The following is a 19,557-nucleotide window of genomic DNA, read 5'->3' as shown; positions in this document are numbered from 1 at the left end:
ACAGAAGCTGCATGTATTTTATTCTTGAATTAGCCCGTTTCCTTTCTGCAGGAGACTGACCCACGTCGAATGTCTTCGACAGACAGACCACTTTGTTTCTTGCGCTTGACTGAGCTCACTCAGGAAAACTGACCACACAAATATTGGCAATGTCTATAAATAAAGCAAAACAAATGTCTCTATTTTAAGCAAGATGCCATTGGCATCCCCAGGAAATAAGATATATAAACGCACAATAAAATGAATTGTATTGTACTTTTTTCTTTTTTTTTGTCCTGCACGTTGATCTTAATACATATTCAATAAAAAAAATTCAAAGATTTGCCCACTGCCCAAAGACAGCTGGGATAGGCTCTAGCACGCCCACGACCCTCGTGAGGTTTAGCGGATTAGAAAATGGATGAATGGATAATTTAAAGTAGACTTTGAACACTGGAAAAATAGCACTTGGTGCCTTTCGCTGCCGAAACTGAGACTTTACAATGAAATAGGATAATTGGAATCGTATTTTATTATATTGTATTTTTCACATATTTGTGTTACCCTGCACCTTTATTTTCTTTTAAGGAAAAAAACCCTTATATGTTACCCTTATACGTTAAGCCCTCTGGAAAAAAGGCAATATTCCACAAGTCATATGGGCCACAAGAAGCTGCACTACTGATATTTCAACTGTGGCTGGGAGGTGTTAAAATCTCAGTTCAGTCCACTTTCTTAAATTATTTTTAACGTACAATCGTTTGAATCACTGTCAAGTGCTTCGTGTCAACATGCTACGACCATAAATGCCATGTGGCTATTTTTCATGTGAATCCTAATTCAATGCTAAAAACTCCCTCCTGTGACTTTCAGTTCTGCACTCAACTAGTTTCGGTGCAAGAAAAAAAAAAAACGTAATCACACGGAAAAATAAATTTGCATGACATAGGCCAATATGCATTTTGAGTCATTTGGTATATGGATGATCACATTTGGGTTAAAACAAATAGAAGTGTGTTTTGAGAGTGTTACAACATGCAAAAGGCACCGAAAACATTTTCTTCCACACAAAACAAAAAGAAATAAAATAATTTCCCATACTTTTCATTGTGCCATTTAGAGTGATTTTTTTTTTTTCAAGTGTTCTGTCAGCAAAGTTTAGATGGCTTTTTCCATGGTTTCAAATCTACTGCTCATCATGTGAACTTGATAGTATGTACTTGATCATGTGACACGAAAGCCGCCTAAGCTGTGGACTGGAGCAGACAAAAATGATCGTGTGCATTCAAAGGGAGATGACATTTGTCAGATAATTATACTCATTGCCACTCAGGCTTTGCTGTGCAATAAAACACATTTGTATTCATTTGGACTGACACGCTCATCCCATCTCCTGGCACTTGTAATGTTATCGAACACGGGGAGAGTGAAAAGAAAAGCAGCGAGTGGGAGGAAACACTTGTTTCTTCCCGAGGGATTAAAGAGTCTCTTTGTTTGTCGTGTTTGACACGCGTGATTGCGGAGAGGAGGAAAACAATGCAAATATGTTAATAGGCCGCAAATACACTCGTTGTCATGTTTGCTCGCGTCAAGGCGGATCTGTGCGCCGCATGGCTGACGTACCTGAGACTTACAGAACAAGCGTGCGATGTGCTCTGAAATCATTAGCGAGTCACAGAGGCCGTGTGTGCGCAGGGTGTGGGTTACATGTCAACTATTTTGATCCCTGGTCAGATGACACCGGCTCCTTTGTGGCGCTGGTTGTATGTGCACAATGTCGGGGAGCCGAATGCCACAGCTAGGGCGGCGATACTGAGCTGACACTGCGTACACATCGGCACTGTTCTCCCTCATTTTCCTCCTCGCTCCAACTATTTGAAGTTTGATTGTTTCTCATGCCCCGTTTCACTGGTTAAAGCGGCTATTCTTTATTCAATGGAGGTTTCACGCCCCCTGACAAATATAGCAGCATTAATGGCCTCTGCCTTCTTATGTGTCAGCATTTCATCATCATTGCACCTCTCCAAATGCTGCCGTTCAAATAAAACAGTCAAATTGATACTGCGGCTATTTTTCTTTGCAAAACAAAACACAAGGCCCCACTCGCCCGGCGGAGGTATAATTAACTAGACTTGATAAACAGTTGACGAGGTATACCGAGGACTCGTACATGCATTCGCCTGTGTGTGTGTGTGTGTGTGTTGTGTGAGCGAGGACAAACAGGCCTCTGTGTAACTCTGGCTGTGATTTGTCTCGAAGAAACACCCGTTTCCTCCTATCAAGGGGTTCCTGTGCAGCCAGAATGGCCAGGATCACAATGGGAGTTTTGTGCTGCGGCGCGGGTGCAAGGGGGATACACTGAACAGCTGAAACCCAGGAAGATGGCCCCTGGAATGCTCCCCAGCAGTTGCTACTGTTGACTAATCGGAATATGAGAACTGGGGAAGGTGATCTTGAATGTAAAGAATGGCACATTGAAGAAGCAGCTGCTTGTTTTGTCATGTGAATGACGAAGACAGCGGCAGCAAGGAGCAACAAAATCTATATCTTCGCTTGTGTAAAGCGAAACCTGCAGGGACTGCGTCTGTGTGTGTTGTGTGAGGGATCTGCTTTGGAACAGATAGTAAATACATAATTCAAAAGGGGACCAGGCACTCTGTTTAGCCCAAACACCCTCCATTTAGCCCTGGGCTCTGATCTCTGCCTGGCACAGGAGCAACTTTGTCACCAGAGAGTGAGGCTGGGAGACAGGTGAAAAACTGGACAAAGGTTCGATGAAGTGAGGTTGACATAAACATAATTAACAAAACAACTGTGGTGGAGCTGTGAGATACGATTGACCCGCCCGTATGCTATTACGTTTTTATAAAATATCATAATATGGAGTGCTTTATTTTCATTATTAAAAAAACACAAACACAACATATTTCAAGTTCCAAGGCACCCCTTTAGAGGGGTAAAACTTTGGAAGAAGATTGATTAGATGGGACAAGTGGAGAGTAAGGGGCCGGCTACTGGGCATTTATTTTTTCGAAGTTCAAATGTCAGTTTGGCAGACTGCCCGCGCCGTACAGCCGAAAAATCTATTTAACGTCTGCTTCCCAGGGTGACAAGAGGGTTGATTGGCAGAGAGCAGAGAGCGGCTTTTGATCATATGTCCTAACAAGCGATTCCAGCTCATGTCTCTTCAGCCTGAACAGATCTGCATTACCTATTCAAACAAAAGTGACAGACCAGAGCCTTGCTCCGCTGGGCTGGTGCACCGTGCTGCAGGCCAAGACCGAGAGCACACACACACACGCACACACACACACACACACACACACACATGTGCACAAAAAAAAAATAACGCCTTAAGGCCCCCCTTCTGTAGCTGACATAAACCTGTAGCAAATATTTAATCACGCATATTCCTTGCATCAAGATCCATGGCTGAAAGATCTGAATGAAAAAAAATGAGCAGCGTATTATAAAAGGGGATGGGAAAATGCTTGACTGGTATTTGGCCTGCGTGCGCACGAGGCCTGCCAGGAAGGTCCCGGCCGAAGCGGTAGGATGCTGCACCCGGAGGAAACACAAACAGCTACGTGGCTGAAGAAGGCCTCAAAATCGGCAACCAAGGCAACTGGATTCTCGAAGCCTCATTGCATATGCATGGAGTCAGAGGCTCATGCTCAGATCATTATAACAAAGATTCCTATTAATTAGGTGGGATAAAGCAGAAGCAGATGACACAGCAGCTGGGATGAGATGAGAGGGGAGAAGGGAGGAGAGGAGGGGAGAATATGCATCAGTCTGTCTGGGGCAAGAAAATGAGCATTTTATCATATCAAATATAACACTGTATTTTGTGGAACATCATATTTGTTTTTTGTAATATCAAGCCTTCTTTTAAAAATAAAAAATAATTCATGATCATTCCAAACGAATGAAATTACCCAGAAATAAACCTGCTGGTGTTATGTCGCACCTGCAGTCAATTTCCTCTGAGGCTGCGTGTGGACTCAGCAGGGGGTCGGGACACTGATGGAGAAAGTGTTCCAACAGAGTCGAGACTTGATCAGCGCTAATCAGGGCCCAAACTATTCTCTTCCCAAGCTTTCCCACAACCCAGAACCTCATTGAACGCCTGTCGTAATAGAGCATAATGATCGCACAATGATGATCGCTCAGCCTAGTGCACAATCATACAGTGATAATACACAACCTCACCAGGGGATTACAATTACAAGAGTTAGCGATAAAGGCAATGGTGGGTCCAACGTGGACGCGTTCAGTACACATATTTCTGCGTCTTATGGAGCTGTAAATCAATCAGTGTTTGGTCAGTAGTGGCGTTACTGGTTTATAGTAACTACATTTTTTCTGTAGCGTCTTTTTTTTTTCCAACATGAAATAGCTTTACAGTCATGGAGCTACGTTTGTGATCACTTAGCACTGCATTGTCCATAGAAGCTCCATTTCCCCAGGCAACCTTAAATGTATCTCTGGAGGCGCAGGCAGAGAGAGGTGTGTCAATCACCAGAGACACACATGGATAAATGTGTGCTATTTACTGTATCCTGACTTCATAGAAATATTTATGTTTCTCAGTTTACTGTGTGAATCAAATGGGAAGTTCCTGTCAATATCCAAGACGTCTAACACAAATTTAAGGACAAACCATGCAGGTATATCCCGCATAAAAAATAATAATCACTTAGCTAAGTTGGTAATCACACTCTCCCAGGGGGTGAGAGGGTGCTTGACCGATATGTGGAGGGGCTGAGAAAAAAAATCTATTTTCATGACCTCACTTACTTGAGAGGTTCTCTCGTTTTTTTTATTTTTATTTTTATTTTTTAATAAAAGCATAATACGCACGAGATGTGAATTCAATCTAAGGTATGGGTTTCCCCGAAGGTAGAGATTTGGACCCTACTGTCCAATCGCAGTAATTAAGACTTCAAGCTAGTAAATCGTTATTTAGTACTCTGGATTCGGTGGTCGACAGGTTAGCACGTCTGCCTCACAGAGCAGAGGTCCAGGGTGTGTTCAATATCAGATATGAAATGTTCGTCTCTGTGTGCCCTGCTATTGGCTAGCGACCAGTTCAGAGTGTACCCTGCCTACTGCCCGAAGAACCGATGATCGTTTTGGATAATGGGTGGATGAATAGATGTCTTGGTGATGACCAAGATTCCCCCACACAAAATATTTCAGTGTTGACTTGCAAAGTAATGATTCAGACTTACATTAGTGCATTATATAAAAGCGCTCTACTTGCATGTGAATCAAATTATGGCCACCTTGACTTTTTTTGTTAATGTTAGCTATTTTTCTTCACCCTGACTTCCCCAAGCCCCAATAGTTCCTGACATTTTTAACTCTTGACAACTGCTGTCTGGAGACTTATTCATAAATAATGCATTTACAATAGCTAGTAAGTAAACATGGGGCACAATCGTTAGCCCTGCTGTCAACTGTGCCTATTATGGCTTTTACAGCAAAGGTGACTATTCAGCTAAATGCAGTGCAAGCTGCTTGGAGGACATTTTCATTCATTAGCACAGTCACAAGCACTTAAAGCACTTTAAGGACCCACAATGGAAGAGAAGGGTAGAAGGGTACCGGGAGTAAAAGGCTACAACGATAGAGATCGAAGAATGTCCAAGCGATAGTATGTCCAATCCTGAGCACCGTGTCTATTGTTTTTCATTTATCCAGCTCGGTGATTAAAACTCATTGTGGGACTCCGAAGTATGAAAGATTTCTAAAAATAAATAAATAAAATGATACTGAAAAGACATTGAGAGTGTTCTGTTTCCTGAGGTCATCACTTAATCCCAAATCCATAAAGACAATGAACTGTTCGGACCAGGCAAGGGAACCCCAAGAAGAATGGTAGCAGATGGTGAAGAGTCTCCGAGGACCTCGGTGATCCCGATCACACAGACACCAAAGCGGCCGAATTGGACACAACAGTTGTCATGCTTAGATGAGCGGTATATTTAGCTCATCTGTTGCTTGCAGCACATTAGCGGTGTCATTAAGACAACAAATGGCTTCTCTAACCTTCTTGTGTTCTCTCCATCCTGCCCTTTTCAGTCCTCAGCCATATCTCTTTCCATAAACAAAGAAGTACCAATTTGATTGCACTAGTTATCGGCAAGGTTCTCTTTTCGTTTGCCTCGAGAGTCCTTCTACTTCCTTTTTACAGTAATCACTGATCATCACCACTGAAGCTACCTCAAGTGCTCTCCAAAACTGAGTGTCTCTCTCTCTCAGTTCCGGCAGCATGGGAACAGTATTCTGAACTTTGTGGCCTCTCTTATCGTCTGCCATTTCTCCTTCTTAGAAACTAATTTCCTCTGACAGGGGACTTTATTTTGGTGGCAGTGATACGCAGTGCATGAGGCAGACCATGTCTCTATTATTAACAGGAGATTAAAACAGCTGTATGGCACTCCAGCAAACCCTCTCTCCCTGGAATGACATACGGCCCCGGATTACAAGATGCACTTGACCATTTAAATTTACTGCACTAACCAGGCTTCACCAGCTGGGGTTCATTACCATGACGCCTGGCATTGCTCAGAGTGAAAATCAGCTTGATGAGACACGTACGGTATGAAACTTAATCTGAAGTGCAAGCGTTCTGGAAAGTTGTTTTGTTTCTTTCTCAGCGAAATGGGACGTCTTGAAGATTTTATCCGTAGGCAGTCATATACAGAAAATATCTGTACACCGATTCCTCCTGCAACAATAAGTTCCGTATGCCCCGTCTGGTGTACTAAAAAGACCACCAACCGACATCTTAAAAGACGAAGAGAAAATTATTTTTAGGCTAACAGAGGTCTAATTTATTCATCTGATGAAGTGCTTAAGCTAAGAGCTCCCCAGACACTAAATGAGACATGCATTCCCCAAGGGGTTCAACATTTGATTGGATGTAGTTACATTACTACAGCCCTAATTAAGAAGGGGGATGTATTCCTGCAGCTTGTTCAAATATTTGTTTCTTTCACCACTGTACTCTTTATAGACTGCATGCAGGCTGTGGGAGGGAGACGCGAACATGAGATGTCTTTCAGAAAGGACATGCGGTAGACCTCATCGGGTGATCTCGCAATGAGACTGCATTGGCAATGAGACGAAGGTTTGTTTCGAGCAAATTTGACAGGTAAAAAGCAATACCGTGGTAAAGGAGCCGAAGTATGCCTTTGACACAGGGAGAGTTTGAGAGGAAAAGTCAGGTATCGCAGAAAGACACATTGGAAGCCGCATCCCCTCGCGAGACACATTTTTCTTCCTCCAACAGTACGCACGGAGAGCGGAGCCCTACCATCTTGCTCCGTCTTTGTCATCTCCTCCAGCTTCTTCTGCTTGAGTGTGTCCACCACGTCTGCCAGGCTTCCTTTGCGGCGCTCCGGAGTTCCAAACGCTGATGCGCTCAGCAGGTCGCCTCGCTCCCGGGCCCCCTCCTCTGGCTTGTGCGGGGAAGTGGAATTGTTGCGGAAGGAGTACTGGGAACATACTTTATTGCTGTCAGATTCCTGTATGACAAACAAAGGGGTCACAATGGCAAGAGATGAGTGGATTCTGGGCTCTTCCTTTGAGCTTTCTCACACAACTTCAGTGTTGTAACATAGTCATCCGGACGTATGAAGCGGCTGCGGTTGCGATTACATATAGCTGTGTTTTTGTGTTCAATAGAACTGGCTGCGCCGCTAAATAGGATTTGATGCGGAAAAATGAGATGAAACGATTAGGCACGCTTGCATAGGGTACACGCATAGTACGTTTTGACTTCAGCTGCCGACACTTGACGGAGAAACCGTAATTCTTCAAATTGCTCTTGAGTGTGCATTTGTGTTCAGGTGACTGCTATGTAATTTGTTCATTTTCTAGTGCAGACCTACTCTCAGCTGAGTGCCTGGAGACGTCGTAAATCTGTGTCCTGTCTCAAGCTGTTGTTGTTTTTTCAGTCCCACCTGTGCATGGTTTAGTAGTTAACTCGGGGTCTTGTCTCTAGCTGGCTTGCTGAGTGCTCCCTGTGCACGAGCACACATGAAGGGAAATGGGGAGATGTAGCTTGAACGGGTGGAGAGGAAGCGAGAGAGAAACAGAGAGCAATACTCCGCAGATGTAAGGTTATCGTCGGCACACGGGCCACGGCTGAGCGCTGCATCTGACAGAAGGTGGTGTTAATTACGGTTTGTGGAGCAGAAGGTCGCTAAGCAGCAAGGAGCCTCTGCCTTTAACAGGGGAACACTTAGGTGTGATTTAAACATTTGCCCTCATAGTAAGGAGAGGAAACATTTCGAGATCCAACAATCAATGTGAGATTTCATCAACAGCGGTGTGGTGTCAATTCCTGGACTTGATGAATAAAACGCGGCCCAGTGGACGGTGCCAATTCCTCAACCCTGTGCGGCATATCAAGCCCAAGGCAGAGTTGCAGCGGTGCGGCCGGGTGGTCTGGTACCAAGCGCCAGGGTGGCACGACTGACCGACCCGCTGTGCACCTCCCAACCTTGTGTTGAATGATTATGCAGCGTGGCAGAGGCAGTGGAGAGTGCTTGAGGCTAGTGGAGGAGTGTTGGCTTAATCAGCTGGCACGGGTTCAGGGCACAGCCTACACAGACGCATGGCACAGCAGTGGAGTCAGGTAATCAGCACACTCTCATTCCTCTCGCCTTATGCCTTTCTATTTTCTCCTCTGTGTCATGCCACGCCGTCGTTTGATACTTTTCTCTTGCATAACCTAGTTTTGAGTCGCTCTTCTCACCTTTGGCTTTCAGCAATTCATCTTCAGTTGTTTTCATGAAGCGGTCAACTTTTGATAACATGACGGAACTATTTTTCGGAGCTTTTAAACCATGTCCTATTTTTTCTCCTTGCCTTAGGAAGAAACAGTTCAACACGATGTTGTCTCACACCTCATGAAGCTTATTCCGCTTCAGTTACTGACGTACCACTGATGATGTTTAGGAGGTTGTTCTTCAATGCCTTACACTCGCGTCACTCTGAGATTTTCATATTGAAGCTTTTCACGTGATGCCTACTGAGTGTTGCGCTGCAATCCTGTGGTGTTGACTGTTGAGTGTCTCCGCGGCCAACTGCGGAGCTGCTTCAGAAGCCCTCTGGGTGTCTTTACTGTTCTGCCATCTGTCAAAGACAACCACCTGCCTCTTGTGTGCGTCTCGCTCACAAGTGCTCACGCTGCCCTTCACTCCGCTAACATCAAAGTAGCTATGCACTTAGAACGTACAGCATCTGGAGAGCGGCTGCCAATTTAGCTTTGACACAACAAGCCAGCGAACAACACGTGGCTACCAAGGACAAGACATGCTTCTTTTATAGAAACAAGAATGCAAGCTCAAGGGAAGGAGAAAAGGCCAAGTCTTTTGACCATGATGCAGTTGGGATTTGTGTCATGTTGAGGGAAACGTTCCTCTGTTTACTCTGAGAATAGATGATGCTTTCGTATTTGGCAGAGCCGCTTATACGAAGACCTCAGAGGTTTCGTTACTCCGAGGAGCTCGAGCTATGGATAGAATATCGGCTTCTTTGTACAAGCCGGGGACAATGACTGCCTACTGAGACCGGATCTGCAACACCACGGGGAGCACAGTAATACCGAGAGTGTACTTGAGTCTAAAACTGAAATCCCAAGAATTGAAAGTTATGTGTTTGACAGAGTTTTGCAAACATCACTCTTCTCTTGGTCCCACCATGAGGTAAAAACATTGAAGTAGACTGTGTATAAAATTAAATAAACCTTACTTTTAGAGCCCTGCAGATCCATCTGCGGTCTGAACGTGCACAATACGATAGTGAATGTGCAGAAAACAGAGAAAGTCTGTGCACACTAAGGAACGTGCATCAGGGGCTTTACCGCTCAGCAGATATCTACAATTTAACCAATCAGATGAAGGCAGGGCAAATGATGATTAAAGAGTTCTGGTGCTAAATGGTCATGTTGCATGGAGGAAAAAAATGTTTTATTTTTTTCCATGAATTACTATTTGCAGGGGGGGGGGGGGGGGGGACATCAACTTTTTTCCCTTTCAAGTCTTGTTTTCTTTTTTTCGTTAACCTCGGTGCAGGTGCAATTGTATGTTTTGTATTGTGTCTCACCATGCGCTGTTGGGCAGACACCAAGCTGTCCCAGTCACTCTCTGGAGGTACACTACTTAGCGGCTGAATTTCATCAGGATGGGTTTTTCCATGGAGCAGATTGTGCAGCGGCAGCTGCGGTGTGCAGTGGGCGTCAGTCATCTCCTCTTTTTCCCAAGACAAGTGATCCTGGCTCATGGCCTCATCTCCATCAACCACAGAGGCAAAAGGAGACGTGGCTTGCTTGGAAGACATGACTCTGCTGTAAAGCGACAAAAGGACACTTTATTAATATGAAGTGAATAACCATGAGCGATGCACAAAAACAGGGGTGTTTCCTCAAGGCTTTAAGGGAGTAGCAGAAGTGGCTTTTGGGCGTTAAAAACTACAGTACAAAACTTGCACCTGTGCTACAACGTTCAACCTGTCTGCCTGAGGGGTCTGGGGCAGGCTGTGGGGTCGCTAATCTTTTGTTTAATGCAGATGGATGGCTTGATCTCGGCCTGGAACAGTGCCTGCTTGGGGCCTGGGCCAAACCCCAAGATACTCATGCAGCGGGTCAGCCAGACAGCGGGGCTATCAGCCAGGAAAGGAAAAAAAATAATCACAAATAATTTCACCATTTTTGCATTTAGAAAAATATTTTTTTTTACAATTCTTTTTCTTCTACCCTATTAATGTTGGGCTTGAAAAATACACTTTATTGCCTATTTGTTAACAGAATTGGGTACGTTTGATCCCTCGGTTAAGCTTCATGATATAATTAAATATATGATTTTAATTGAGTGAACAGTGACCTGGGTGTGTTTTGAACTCCTTCAAATGGCCAGTCTAGGTGGCTGACAAACATTCACTTGTCTGTTCAAGTGTTGCACATTCACATGCACACATTGCTGCACTGTGACAGATCAGCCTGAGCAGGGAGTGGGCCCAAACAAAGGTGGCCTAAGTTCATGTCATGTGTCTCACCAGCTGAACAAACAAGTCCACGAAGTCAGGTAGCTGGCTGAAACCTGACTGTCTGTCAATGCTTCGGTCCATTAGTGTGCCCGCATGTGTTGCCTCCTTTGTGTCGTGAGACTCGGCCTTCAATTGTAATCAGCCAATAAATAGCTTCCTGGCTTGTGTATTATTGAAAATCCCCAAATCTGAGAAAAAAAAAACTCAGAATGCGCGTTACAATCGCAATCGAGGGCTGAGAAATGGGAGTTCGATGGGGAAGGCGTGCGCACGTGTGCGCACTGGGGGACGTTCAAGCGCTCGTCTTCTGACGTATTTTTTATTAATGCGCCCAAAAAGCCCGAGCCTGGAGTGCAACAAACGCCTTGTCCTCAATGGAGTGTGAGAGCGAAACAAAGCACTGCTTTTGTATTACACAGTAAATCAAGTGGCATTATTTTACCGCTAAAATATTCAGTCTCCCAGGCACTTTTACTTGAGTCTCCAGCCATCAGTCAAACCGCTGAGGCGTGAGCAAGAAAAGGGGATGGAGGGAGAGCAATGGAGACTCCATCCTCCTGTAACATGTGTCTACAGCAATCTTGTTAAAGAATGCAACAGATCTGCGGCAGGCTCCATAACAGTATTTGTCAGCAGGAGTTAATAATTTATTAGAAGAGCAAGGAGGTTCAGTGCTCAGGCAGCTAAAGAGTGGGGAGAACTGCCTCGGCCCCGCCCCCTCCGCTGACAAGCCCCATACAATACCACCTCATATCATTGAAAGGGGAAATATTTCTTTGAAGATATCTCATGGCAAGTACTGTATGGCATTTTATTTCTCATACTGGAGCGGGGATCACACGGCAACGTGATCTAAAGGCTTTTCTCAGCAGCGGATCGACGTTGACACAATAAAAGCAATTTATGAGGAGAAAATAAGAAGTTATATTCATTTCAGTGTGGGTGTACATATTAATGAATCATCTTCTCCAAAAGAAATCACACTTTTTACAAGCTTGGCCTCCAATGCAAACAAAACAGCCGTGTCTACATTCTGGAACTTTTGGCATGACTTAACCTCAGTCAAGTTCTTCCAAAAAAACAAGCTCCAACTCTGCCTTTATATGGTAAACAGAAAAAAAAAAACATGGTGAGCTTCAAGTTCATAAATCCTTGACAGGCTTGCCATCATTCATGCTTGATTATGCCATAACAATGGACAGCTAACAAGCCAAACTAATCAATAAGTGCATGAAGTGCTATCTTTCGTGCCCACTTTGCCCAAGACAAAGCCCCAGTGATTTTGAAGACGGCAAGCAGACACAAGAGGAAGGGTCAGCTCTCTGTGTGTGTGTGTGTGTGTGTGTGTGTACATACACATATGTATATATATATATATATATATATATATATAGCACGTTAGCTGACAATACTGAAGGGGAGAAGGCTTAACCCTAACCCTACAAGCTCATATCGCCTGAAATGCTTTGACTCATGAATTGCTCCTTGTGATAATGTTTCAGCAAAACAACCTCTGCTTAATTGCAAAGTATTACAGGGGGTGTCGCACAGCACTCATCTATGCGCTCTTTTGACTTGCGGGGCAAAACTGTCCTTAGCGAGCCGCTCTTCTCTTTCATGGTGAAAGAGGCCGACTGAATTTCACCAGCTGTGATTGCCTGGTCATGCCATTAACCTTTTGTTGACACTGGTGACAAGTAACTCATCAACAGATTCCAAGAACCACGTCCATCCCATAAGAATTGTGAGTGTCCTGAACGGCTTGGTTTTGATCACAAGACCCACAAGGGAAAGAATGCAAGGGTTAAAACGGATCAAATTAGACTGAATTATATATGTCTGAAAAAGGAATAACCTTCAGATGGATATAGCGGTCAACTTTGGGCTTCCTGTGTAGGTGCGTGCATGAGAATGTGGATGGGTTAAATGCAGTGAACACATTTCACTTAAGGGTTGAACCGACGAGTTATATTTTTGAATCATTTGTTTTTATTTGTTCCAATGCCCGTCCATCAAAATAGATCTTTGTGAGAAACCGGTCCGTGTTCCAAAAAAGAATGAAGACTACTACAACGGGCTGAAAAGAAAAACATCAATGACATCATTAATTGATCACCTATGACTCCACTTTCATCACATTACAGTTGACGATAGGAAAAAAATTGCACGTTGTTGAAGCCCTAGTCCGTAATAACTGACTAAGAAGATGTGCCGTGTAAAGATGCATTGCAAAGTCACAAGTTACACGCCAACTTGTAAACACATATTGTCACACAGTGAATAAATCAACTGAACTTTCTGGCTTCATGCAGGCTTCTAATTAACCTAGATGATCTATAAATCAGTCAGTGTTAGTGTACAATGTAGTCATCAAGCCATTACTCACCCACAAGGGCTGCTATTTTAATGTTTAATTACTTGAAGTACCATGTAAAGAAAATACAATGCCTAATTGTATAAACATTTGGAATACGGTTTATGAGCTGATGAATTTGGGAATTTACAGAGGCGCGCGCGTGCGTATGTGTTGGTGTGCATGAGTTGAGCAAAATCATCTGCTCGTTTGCCTCCAGGGGTTCCTCCTGTTCTAACAGGTGTCGTGGTCGGGTTCCTCGGGGTTCTTCACCTGCCATAATGAGATATTACTACCTGACAGCTCCCAGCTGGAGGAGCATTGACACGGAAGCCACCGTTTAGCACAATTAAATTATCACCCTCCATTGTGATTGTGCCATGCTGTGCAGCCGCCAGCTTTCTGGGTACATAATCAACTCGTAATAAAAGGCTGTAAACCGCACGTGCTCATTCGCCGATTGGCAGATGTACACACGGTGAGGAATTCCAACAGGGGAGCTTTGAGGAAAAAGAAAAAAACATTTTGTCCTTTTCTCCGCAGTGTGTTAGAATGTGTTATAACCTCAGCTGACAATGTAATTCAAGATAAAGGTATTCAAATAAAGTAAATGGTCGGGAAGATCTGGATTTTTCCAACTACAGTACTGCGATGGAGTGGCTGGAGAGTTGTCCAAATTAATTTGGTAAAATTGTTCCTCCATTATTCTTGACCTTCGCCTGCAAAAAGTCAACTCAATTACATGTGTACTTCATCCCCACTTCACACTCTCTCCTGATAGCCTCTCTATTAGACATGGCCACCGTTACCACATTGCTGAAACCCAAATGACAGCCGGCCTGAGCAAATTATGCAAGCCACCTGAAGTGCCCACTTTACATATCGAGCCGCGTATTGATAATGATTTTGCAGGATAAATTATTTGCAATAATATGCCGCAAGAGGAAGCGCCTCGTCGCTCACTTTAAACACTTGTGCAGCTGCCATGACTGCGTGGTTGGTGTCCTTGCGCCGTGCGAGGCAAAGCCACACGCAGGTGTGAGAGTGCTTAAGTGTTCCTGTCTGACTCCTCAGGAAGGGTCGATGAGCACTCACACACTAAATCCCTCCACGCCCTCCCCTCCACTACCTCCTCCCGTGTGCCCGTGGCCCCTTTTCTGATCCCAGGAAACTCTCTCCAAGTTGGATGGCACAACTCTCAGTTCGTCGGGATACATACAAGTTCACCTTGTGCACCGACTGTACAATGTTCAGCTATAAAAACTAAACTGTTTGGCGGAAAACGAAAGACAGAGACAAGAAAAGCTAGCGAAGCTTTGCCCTCTTTCTTCTTCTCTGTCTTTCTTCCTTCATTTTTTTTTTTTTCACAAAACCTGCTGGGCGCTGATGTTCCCAAAGGGTCTTGTGTTGCTGCCGCACTTAAGCAAACCTCACAGCAAGTCAGGCCATCCACCAACACAAGCCCATTTGCCGAGCAACAGTGGAGCTTTGTGGCTTTCCACGGTTGACAGTAAGTTATGAGCCCTTTGTGAACAGGAGAAGGAAAACAGAGATCGGAATTTGGCAGCAGCATAATAATACAGAAATCTCCTGTTTGCGAAACGTGAAATTTTCATGGCAACAATCAGGCATTGTTGAGGGAAAGAAAGGCAACGGTGACAGATGAAATATAGAGCGGGGCCCCCTTTTTGTACAACCGTAAACAAAGCGCCATTCAAGCCATGTCCACTCTGTCATTTATAAAGATAACTTCTTCTGTGCTCTGCAAAGTTTGCTTCAAATGGCTGCCCTTCAACAAATCCCGCGTAACATCTCATACAGTTGCCAGAGAAGTGAGTTGAGGAGTGAAGCGGGGGTGGCCAAGGGTTGGCAGAACCATCCCACGGGAAGTTAGGAAACAGAGAAAATGGGCCCTTTGGGTGAATAACACAGACAAATGCTCAATGACAATAAGTTATTTTGAATGAAGAAGAGTATGTGAGGGGAACTGTGGGACCCGGTTTTTAGTCTTACCACCATGAGGTCATCATTGGCACAGTGAGTGAGGTTAGTAGAAATGCCATTGGAGCGGACATCACCTTTGAGCAAAGCAACAAACCCAGTCTCTCTTGACATAAAAATAGTTTATTTTGGTTCGGAGTGACTCATAAAAGTGCAGTGCTGCCTTGAGATACAAATTTGTCCACGACCACGCTCACAACTCAAAACACGTGTCTCAAATTGTCATTTCCCATTGAAATGAATGGAAATGCAACTAATCCGTTTTAACCTTCACCCTAAAAATCAAAGTAATTACATAATTAAAGAGAATGCCAAAGAGAGAGTGTAAAATACTGTTCATTGAGATGCCTCAGCTCCTCTTAGCTCAACGGTAGTGCTATAAAAATATGCTTAGGGAGTATCGCGAATTTCATTTATTGCAGGTGAAATTTGGGTGGTCTGGAACGTAACCCCTTGCAATGGAAGGGGGATAACTGTATTTGTATCAATGGGTCAGGAGGAAAACGTGTCTCTAAGAGTAGGACAACTCATTGTAATTCTTAGAAAAATTACTTGAGCGCAAAGTGTCTGTTCTCTATTTTTTCCATTTTGGAGCCTGTGTCTGAGATGGAATAGTGGTTGGGGGTGGAGTAGCCGAGTTTTATGTGACACGTCAATTGGAAAATCAAAACGGGGTAATTCATTTGCTCCACCAGAAAGCCATGAGAAAGAAAGCCACTCCTCAAAGATTTATGATTAAGTCTTATTATTTTTGGGAAACTGACACTGATTGCTGATTTAAGCCACAGAAACCAATTCATTTGCCCACATTGAATAGAAAGCATGGTCAACAGTGTGTGGCGTTTTGACAGGTTGGACATGAAAGAAGTGGAGCAAATGTTAAGGACTAGATGAAGCTCTGTTTGGAGGTGGTTAGAAGTTACCTCAAGTGATTGACAACTGATAAAAAAAATAAAATTAAATTTAAAAAAAAACCTTGGTCGACCCACTGATCCTAGTAATTGCCCCAAAATTTGGTTGACAGAAGACATGAATGAAGTGCTTTTTAACCAGTCCTGGGATTCACGGGTCAGCACAGAGAAAAGTTGAGTAAATGAATGTGAAACATACTGCTCGTAAAAATCAACGGGCTGACAGTCATGGTTGAATAGAAAAATGCTCTCAGCACTCCAGGGAAGTGGGCGCTGTAGCGGCTCAGACGCTGACCGAAACACAAAATGTCTCATCAGTCTGCCACGAACCTTGTGTCTGACTACTTTTGTTTCCCAACCTTTCTTGAGCGAAGGCACCCATTTTACTTTCGAAAAACCTCACGGCACACCAACAAACGAGAATGTGATAGAAAGTATGAATAACATATGAATTACGCAGTGTGAAACGGGAGCCTATTTAATTGAGCACAAGCTGAAATAACTTTCAGGATGCCATGAATTATTCGGTTGGATGCATAATTATCAACTGGTAGATACAAAGATTTATTGCACCTTCTGCCACATAATGGAAGAGCATTTGTTTGTTCTGCTTGTCAGTTTTCGTCACTGTAACAGTCAGATAGATGAACATAGATTCAGTTGTAATAAATTAACACAATTTTGGGGACGTAATAAGTAGAAGTGGATAATTTTCACACTACAGCACCTTAGGTTGGGAGCCAATGACTGACTATTTTTAATCTGCCCGCTGCATGTTTCCAGCAATATAGAACACATCCCTGTACAGTAAGGGACTTATTCTTCGAAATGGGACCCAGAGAGACAACTGACATTGGCCATTATCGATGACAAAACACTGGCACTGCTTCAGAAACTGCAATGACAATCCCTCACATAGGCTTCACTGACAAACTGTTCCCGGCCGGTGACTAGTAGGAGGCCCCCCGAGAGATGGCTGATTTGGTCCATATCAATGACACAACTGTAGACACTACAATGACGTCGGGATTTCGGAATCTCCCAAATGGGGCTTCCCCCTGGCGCGTCAGACACCAACTCCAAAATTAAACAAACCCAACACTCAGGGCATGCAAAAAGAATATAAACAAGAAGAAAGAAGATGCAAATGAATCTCTTACATGAGAAAAATTGTGATGCCGGTTTGTCAGCAATTCTTAAATGCTTGCTTTTTGTTCATCGTTTTGTGTGTTAATTATTTAATAAAGAAGCAGTACTGTTGCTGATCCATCATACTGGTGTTAATATTTGGGGGGGGGGGCTTTGGACATATATACAATACCTGTCAAAGACTTGCTTTTCAGTAAAAACTGACAGACATAGAACAGAATTAATTAAGTCAATTACCGTACTTTCTTAAAAAGCCACAAGTGTGCTGCAGCACCAGTTGTGTGTGGTTGGGCAGGATGCATGGAGCCTGTGATTCCTGGGCAGCCTCTCGCCCCGGCCACTTCTGTTGTGGTTCCATGCCACCGCAATCATTATGCTCAGCCTCAGCACAGCACAGCACGAGTGCAGAGCTGTAGCTCCCTTCACTCCACTCGCCGGGCCCGCGAGCGAGGAAATAATCTGGTCATGTCAAAGTGTATTCCTTAATTTCAGCAGGGGGGCCTTTCATTTAGACAAAGAGGACTATTGTCAAGCATTCACTTGAAGCAGCAGATCAAAGTACGGCTTGTATTGTGTTTCAGTCACTGGAAAATAATTCTTTTAAAAGTGATTTCAACAATGACTGTCTAATATCCAAAGTTAGTCCAAAATAACCAATGCCGTGGTCAAAATACCATAGTGGCCATAATCAATCTTTTTGAAGCAACACACCAAACAGAAGGCAAATAGAGAGTGAAGGCCAGACAAATATTTGATAAGGGGATAGGGATTCAACTTATTTGACAGTGTTTTTTGCTCTGCACCATCACACACAAGCCTGAACCATGCGTCTGTCTATTTGCTTTCTACTCAAGTGTGGGGTAACAGCTGCATCTTTCACACATTCTTGAGCATGTAACAAATCCACAAACAATGGTTTGGTCTTTAAAAAAAATTAAGAGGTTGCAAAATGTTTCCTACCTTAATAAAAGGGGACCATTTTTTGTCATATTTGTTAAAATTGTCATGATGACAGGAAGTGATCATGAGATTCAGAATTTCCCATCCCCCTATCCCATGGGTGTGCCTGCCTGCAAAGTGCTGCTCTAGCCGCTCCTGAGAATTGCATCACAGCAAAGGCTGTAAGACCATGGCAGCAACACATTGTAACATGGAAGGAATACCTCACGTTGGACAGATTCATAAACACCTTGAACACGGGCTGGCCGGCCACTCCGACTGCTTGTAATGGCACACCTGGCTGCATGGTGCCAAGTATCTGCTTCGATCTGACTCTTGTCCAACAGCACACAAAAAAACTCAGTCACACCAATGAGTTTACACATTCTAATGATCTCATAATAATAATAATAATAATACATTTTATTTGTGGGCGCCTTTCTAGAAACTCAAGGACACCTTACAACAAGCAGTTAAAATCACAAACACAATGTTAAAAACAGCATCAAATAAAATAAGAAAAAATACAACAAAGAATAAATAAATAAAAATAATGGCTTTATGGTCCGAGTGAGTAGGCTTGTCTAAACAGATGTGTTTTGAGGCTGGATTTGAAATGTGTTAATGAGTCTGTATTACGAAGGTCAGCGGGGAGTGTGTTCCAGAACTGGGGAGCAGAGCGACTGAAGGCTCTGTTTCCCATGGTGACGAGGCGAGCAGGGGGGACAGAGAGGAGGAGAGAGGAGGAGGAACGAAGAGAGCGGATAGGTGTAGGAATATGGATGAGGTCAGATAGGTATGGAGGGGCTAGGTTATGGATGGATTTGAATGTGAGGAGCAGGATTTTATATTGAATGCGGTGTAAAATTGGGAGCCAGTGGAGATGTTGGAGGACAGGTGTAAAATGGTTTATGTAAGGTGTGAGTGTGATAATGCGGGCGGCTGAATTTTGGACCAGCTGAAGCTTATGGAGGGGTTTTTGAGGGAGACCAAGCAGGAGGGAATTACAGTAATCGAGTCGCGAGGTGACGAGGGTATGAACAAGTATAGCAGTGGACTGAGGAGCGAGAGAAGAGCGGAGCCGGTGGATGTTTCTAAGATGATAATATGCAGAATGAGTGATGTGGTTGATATGTGAGGTGAAGGAGAGGGTGCTATCAAGGA

General features: G+C 43.8%; 1 protein-coding gene across 2 annotated transcripts in view; it reads right to left on the bottom strand.

Moving 5' to 3' along the window:
* Nucleotides 1-19,557, bottom strand: part of sox6 (SRY-box transcription factor 6) — a 149,916-nt gene that overhangs the window by 90,872 nt on the left and 39,487 nt on the right. For both annotated transcript variants that reach the window (XM_086106839.1, XM_086106840.1), the window contains exons 4-5: nt 10,102-10,342; nt 7,304-7,514 (exon numbers count right to left, since the gene is read on the bottom strand). In XM_086106839.1, coding sequence (XP_085962965.1) covers nt 7,304-7,514; nt 10,102-10,342 — 452 coding nt within the window. The remainder of the gene's footprint in view (nt 1-7,303; nt 7,515-10,101; nt 10,343-19,557) is intronic.

Source organism: Hippocampus guttulatus, chromosome 3 (assembly GCF_054856545.1).
Source record: "Hippocampus guttulatus isolate MCC_2025c chromosome 3, RoL_Hgut_1.0, whole genome shotgun sequence".
NCBI classification, from domain to species: domain Eukaryota; kingdom Metazoa; phylum Chordata; class Actinopteri; order Syngnathiformes; family Syngnathidae; genus Hippocampus; species Hippocampus guttulatus.
Note: the sequence above shows the minus strand (reverse complement) of the source record. Positions and strands in the feature narration are given on the sequence as shown.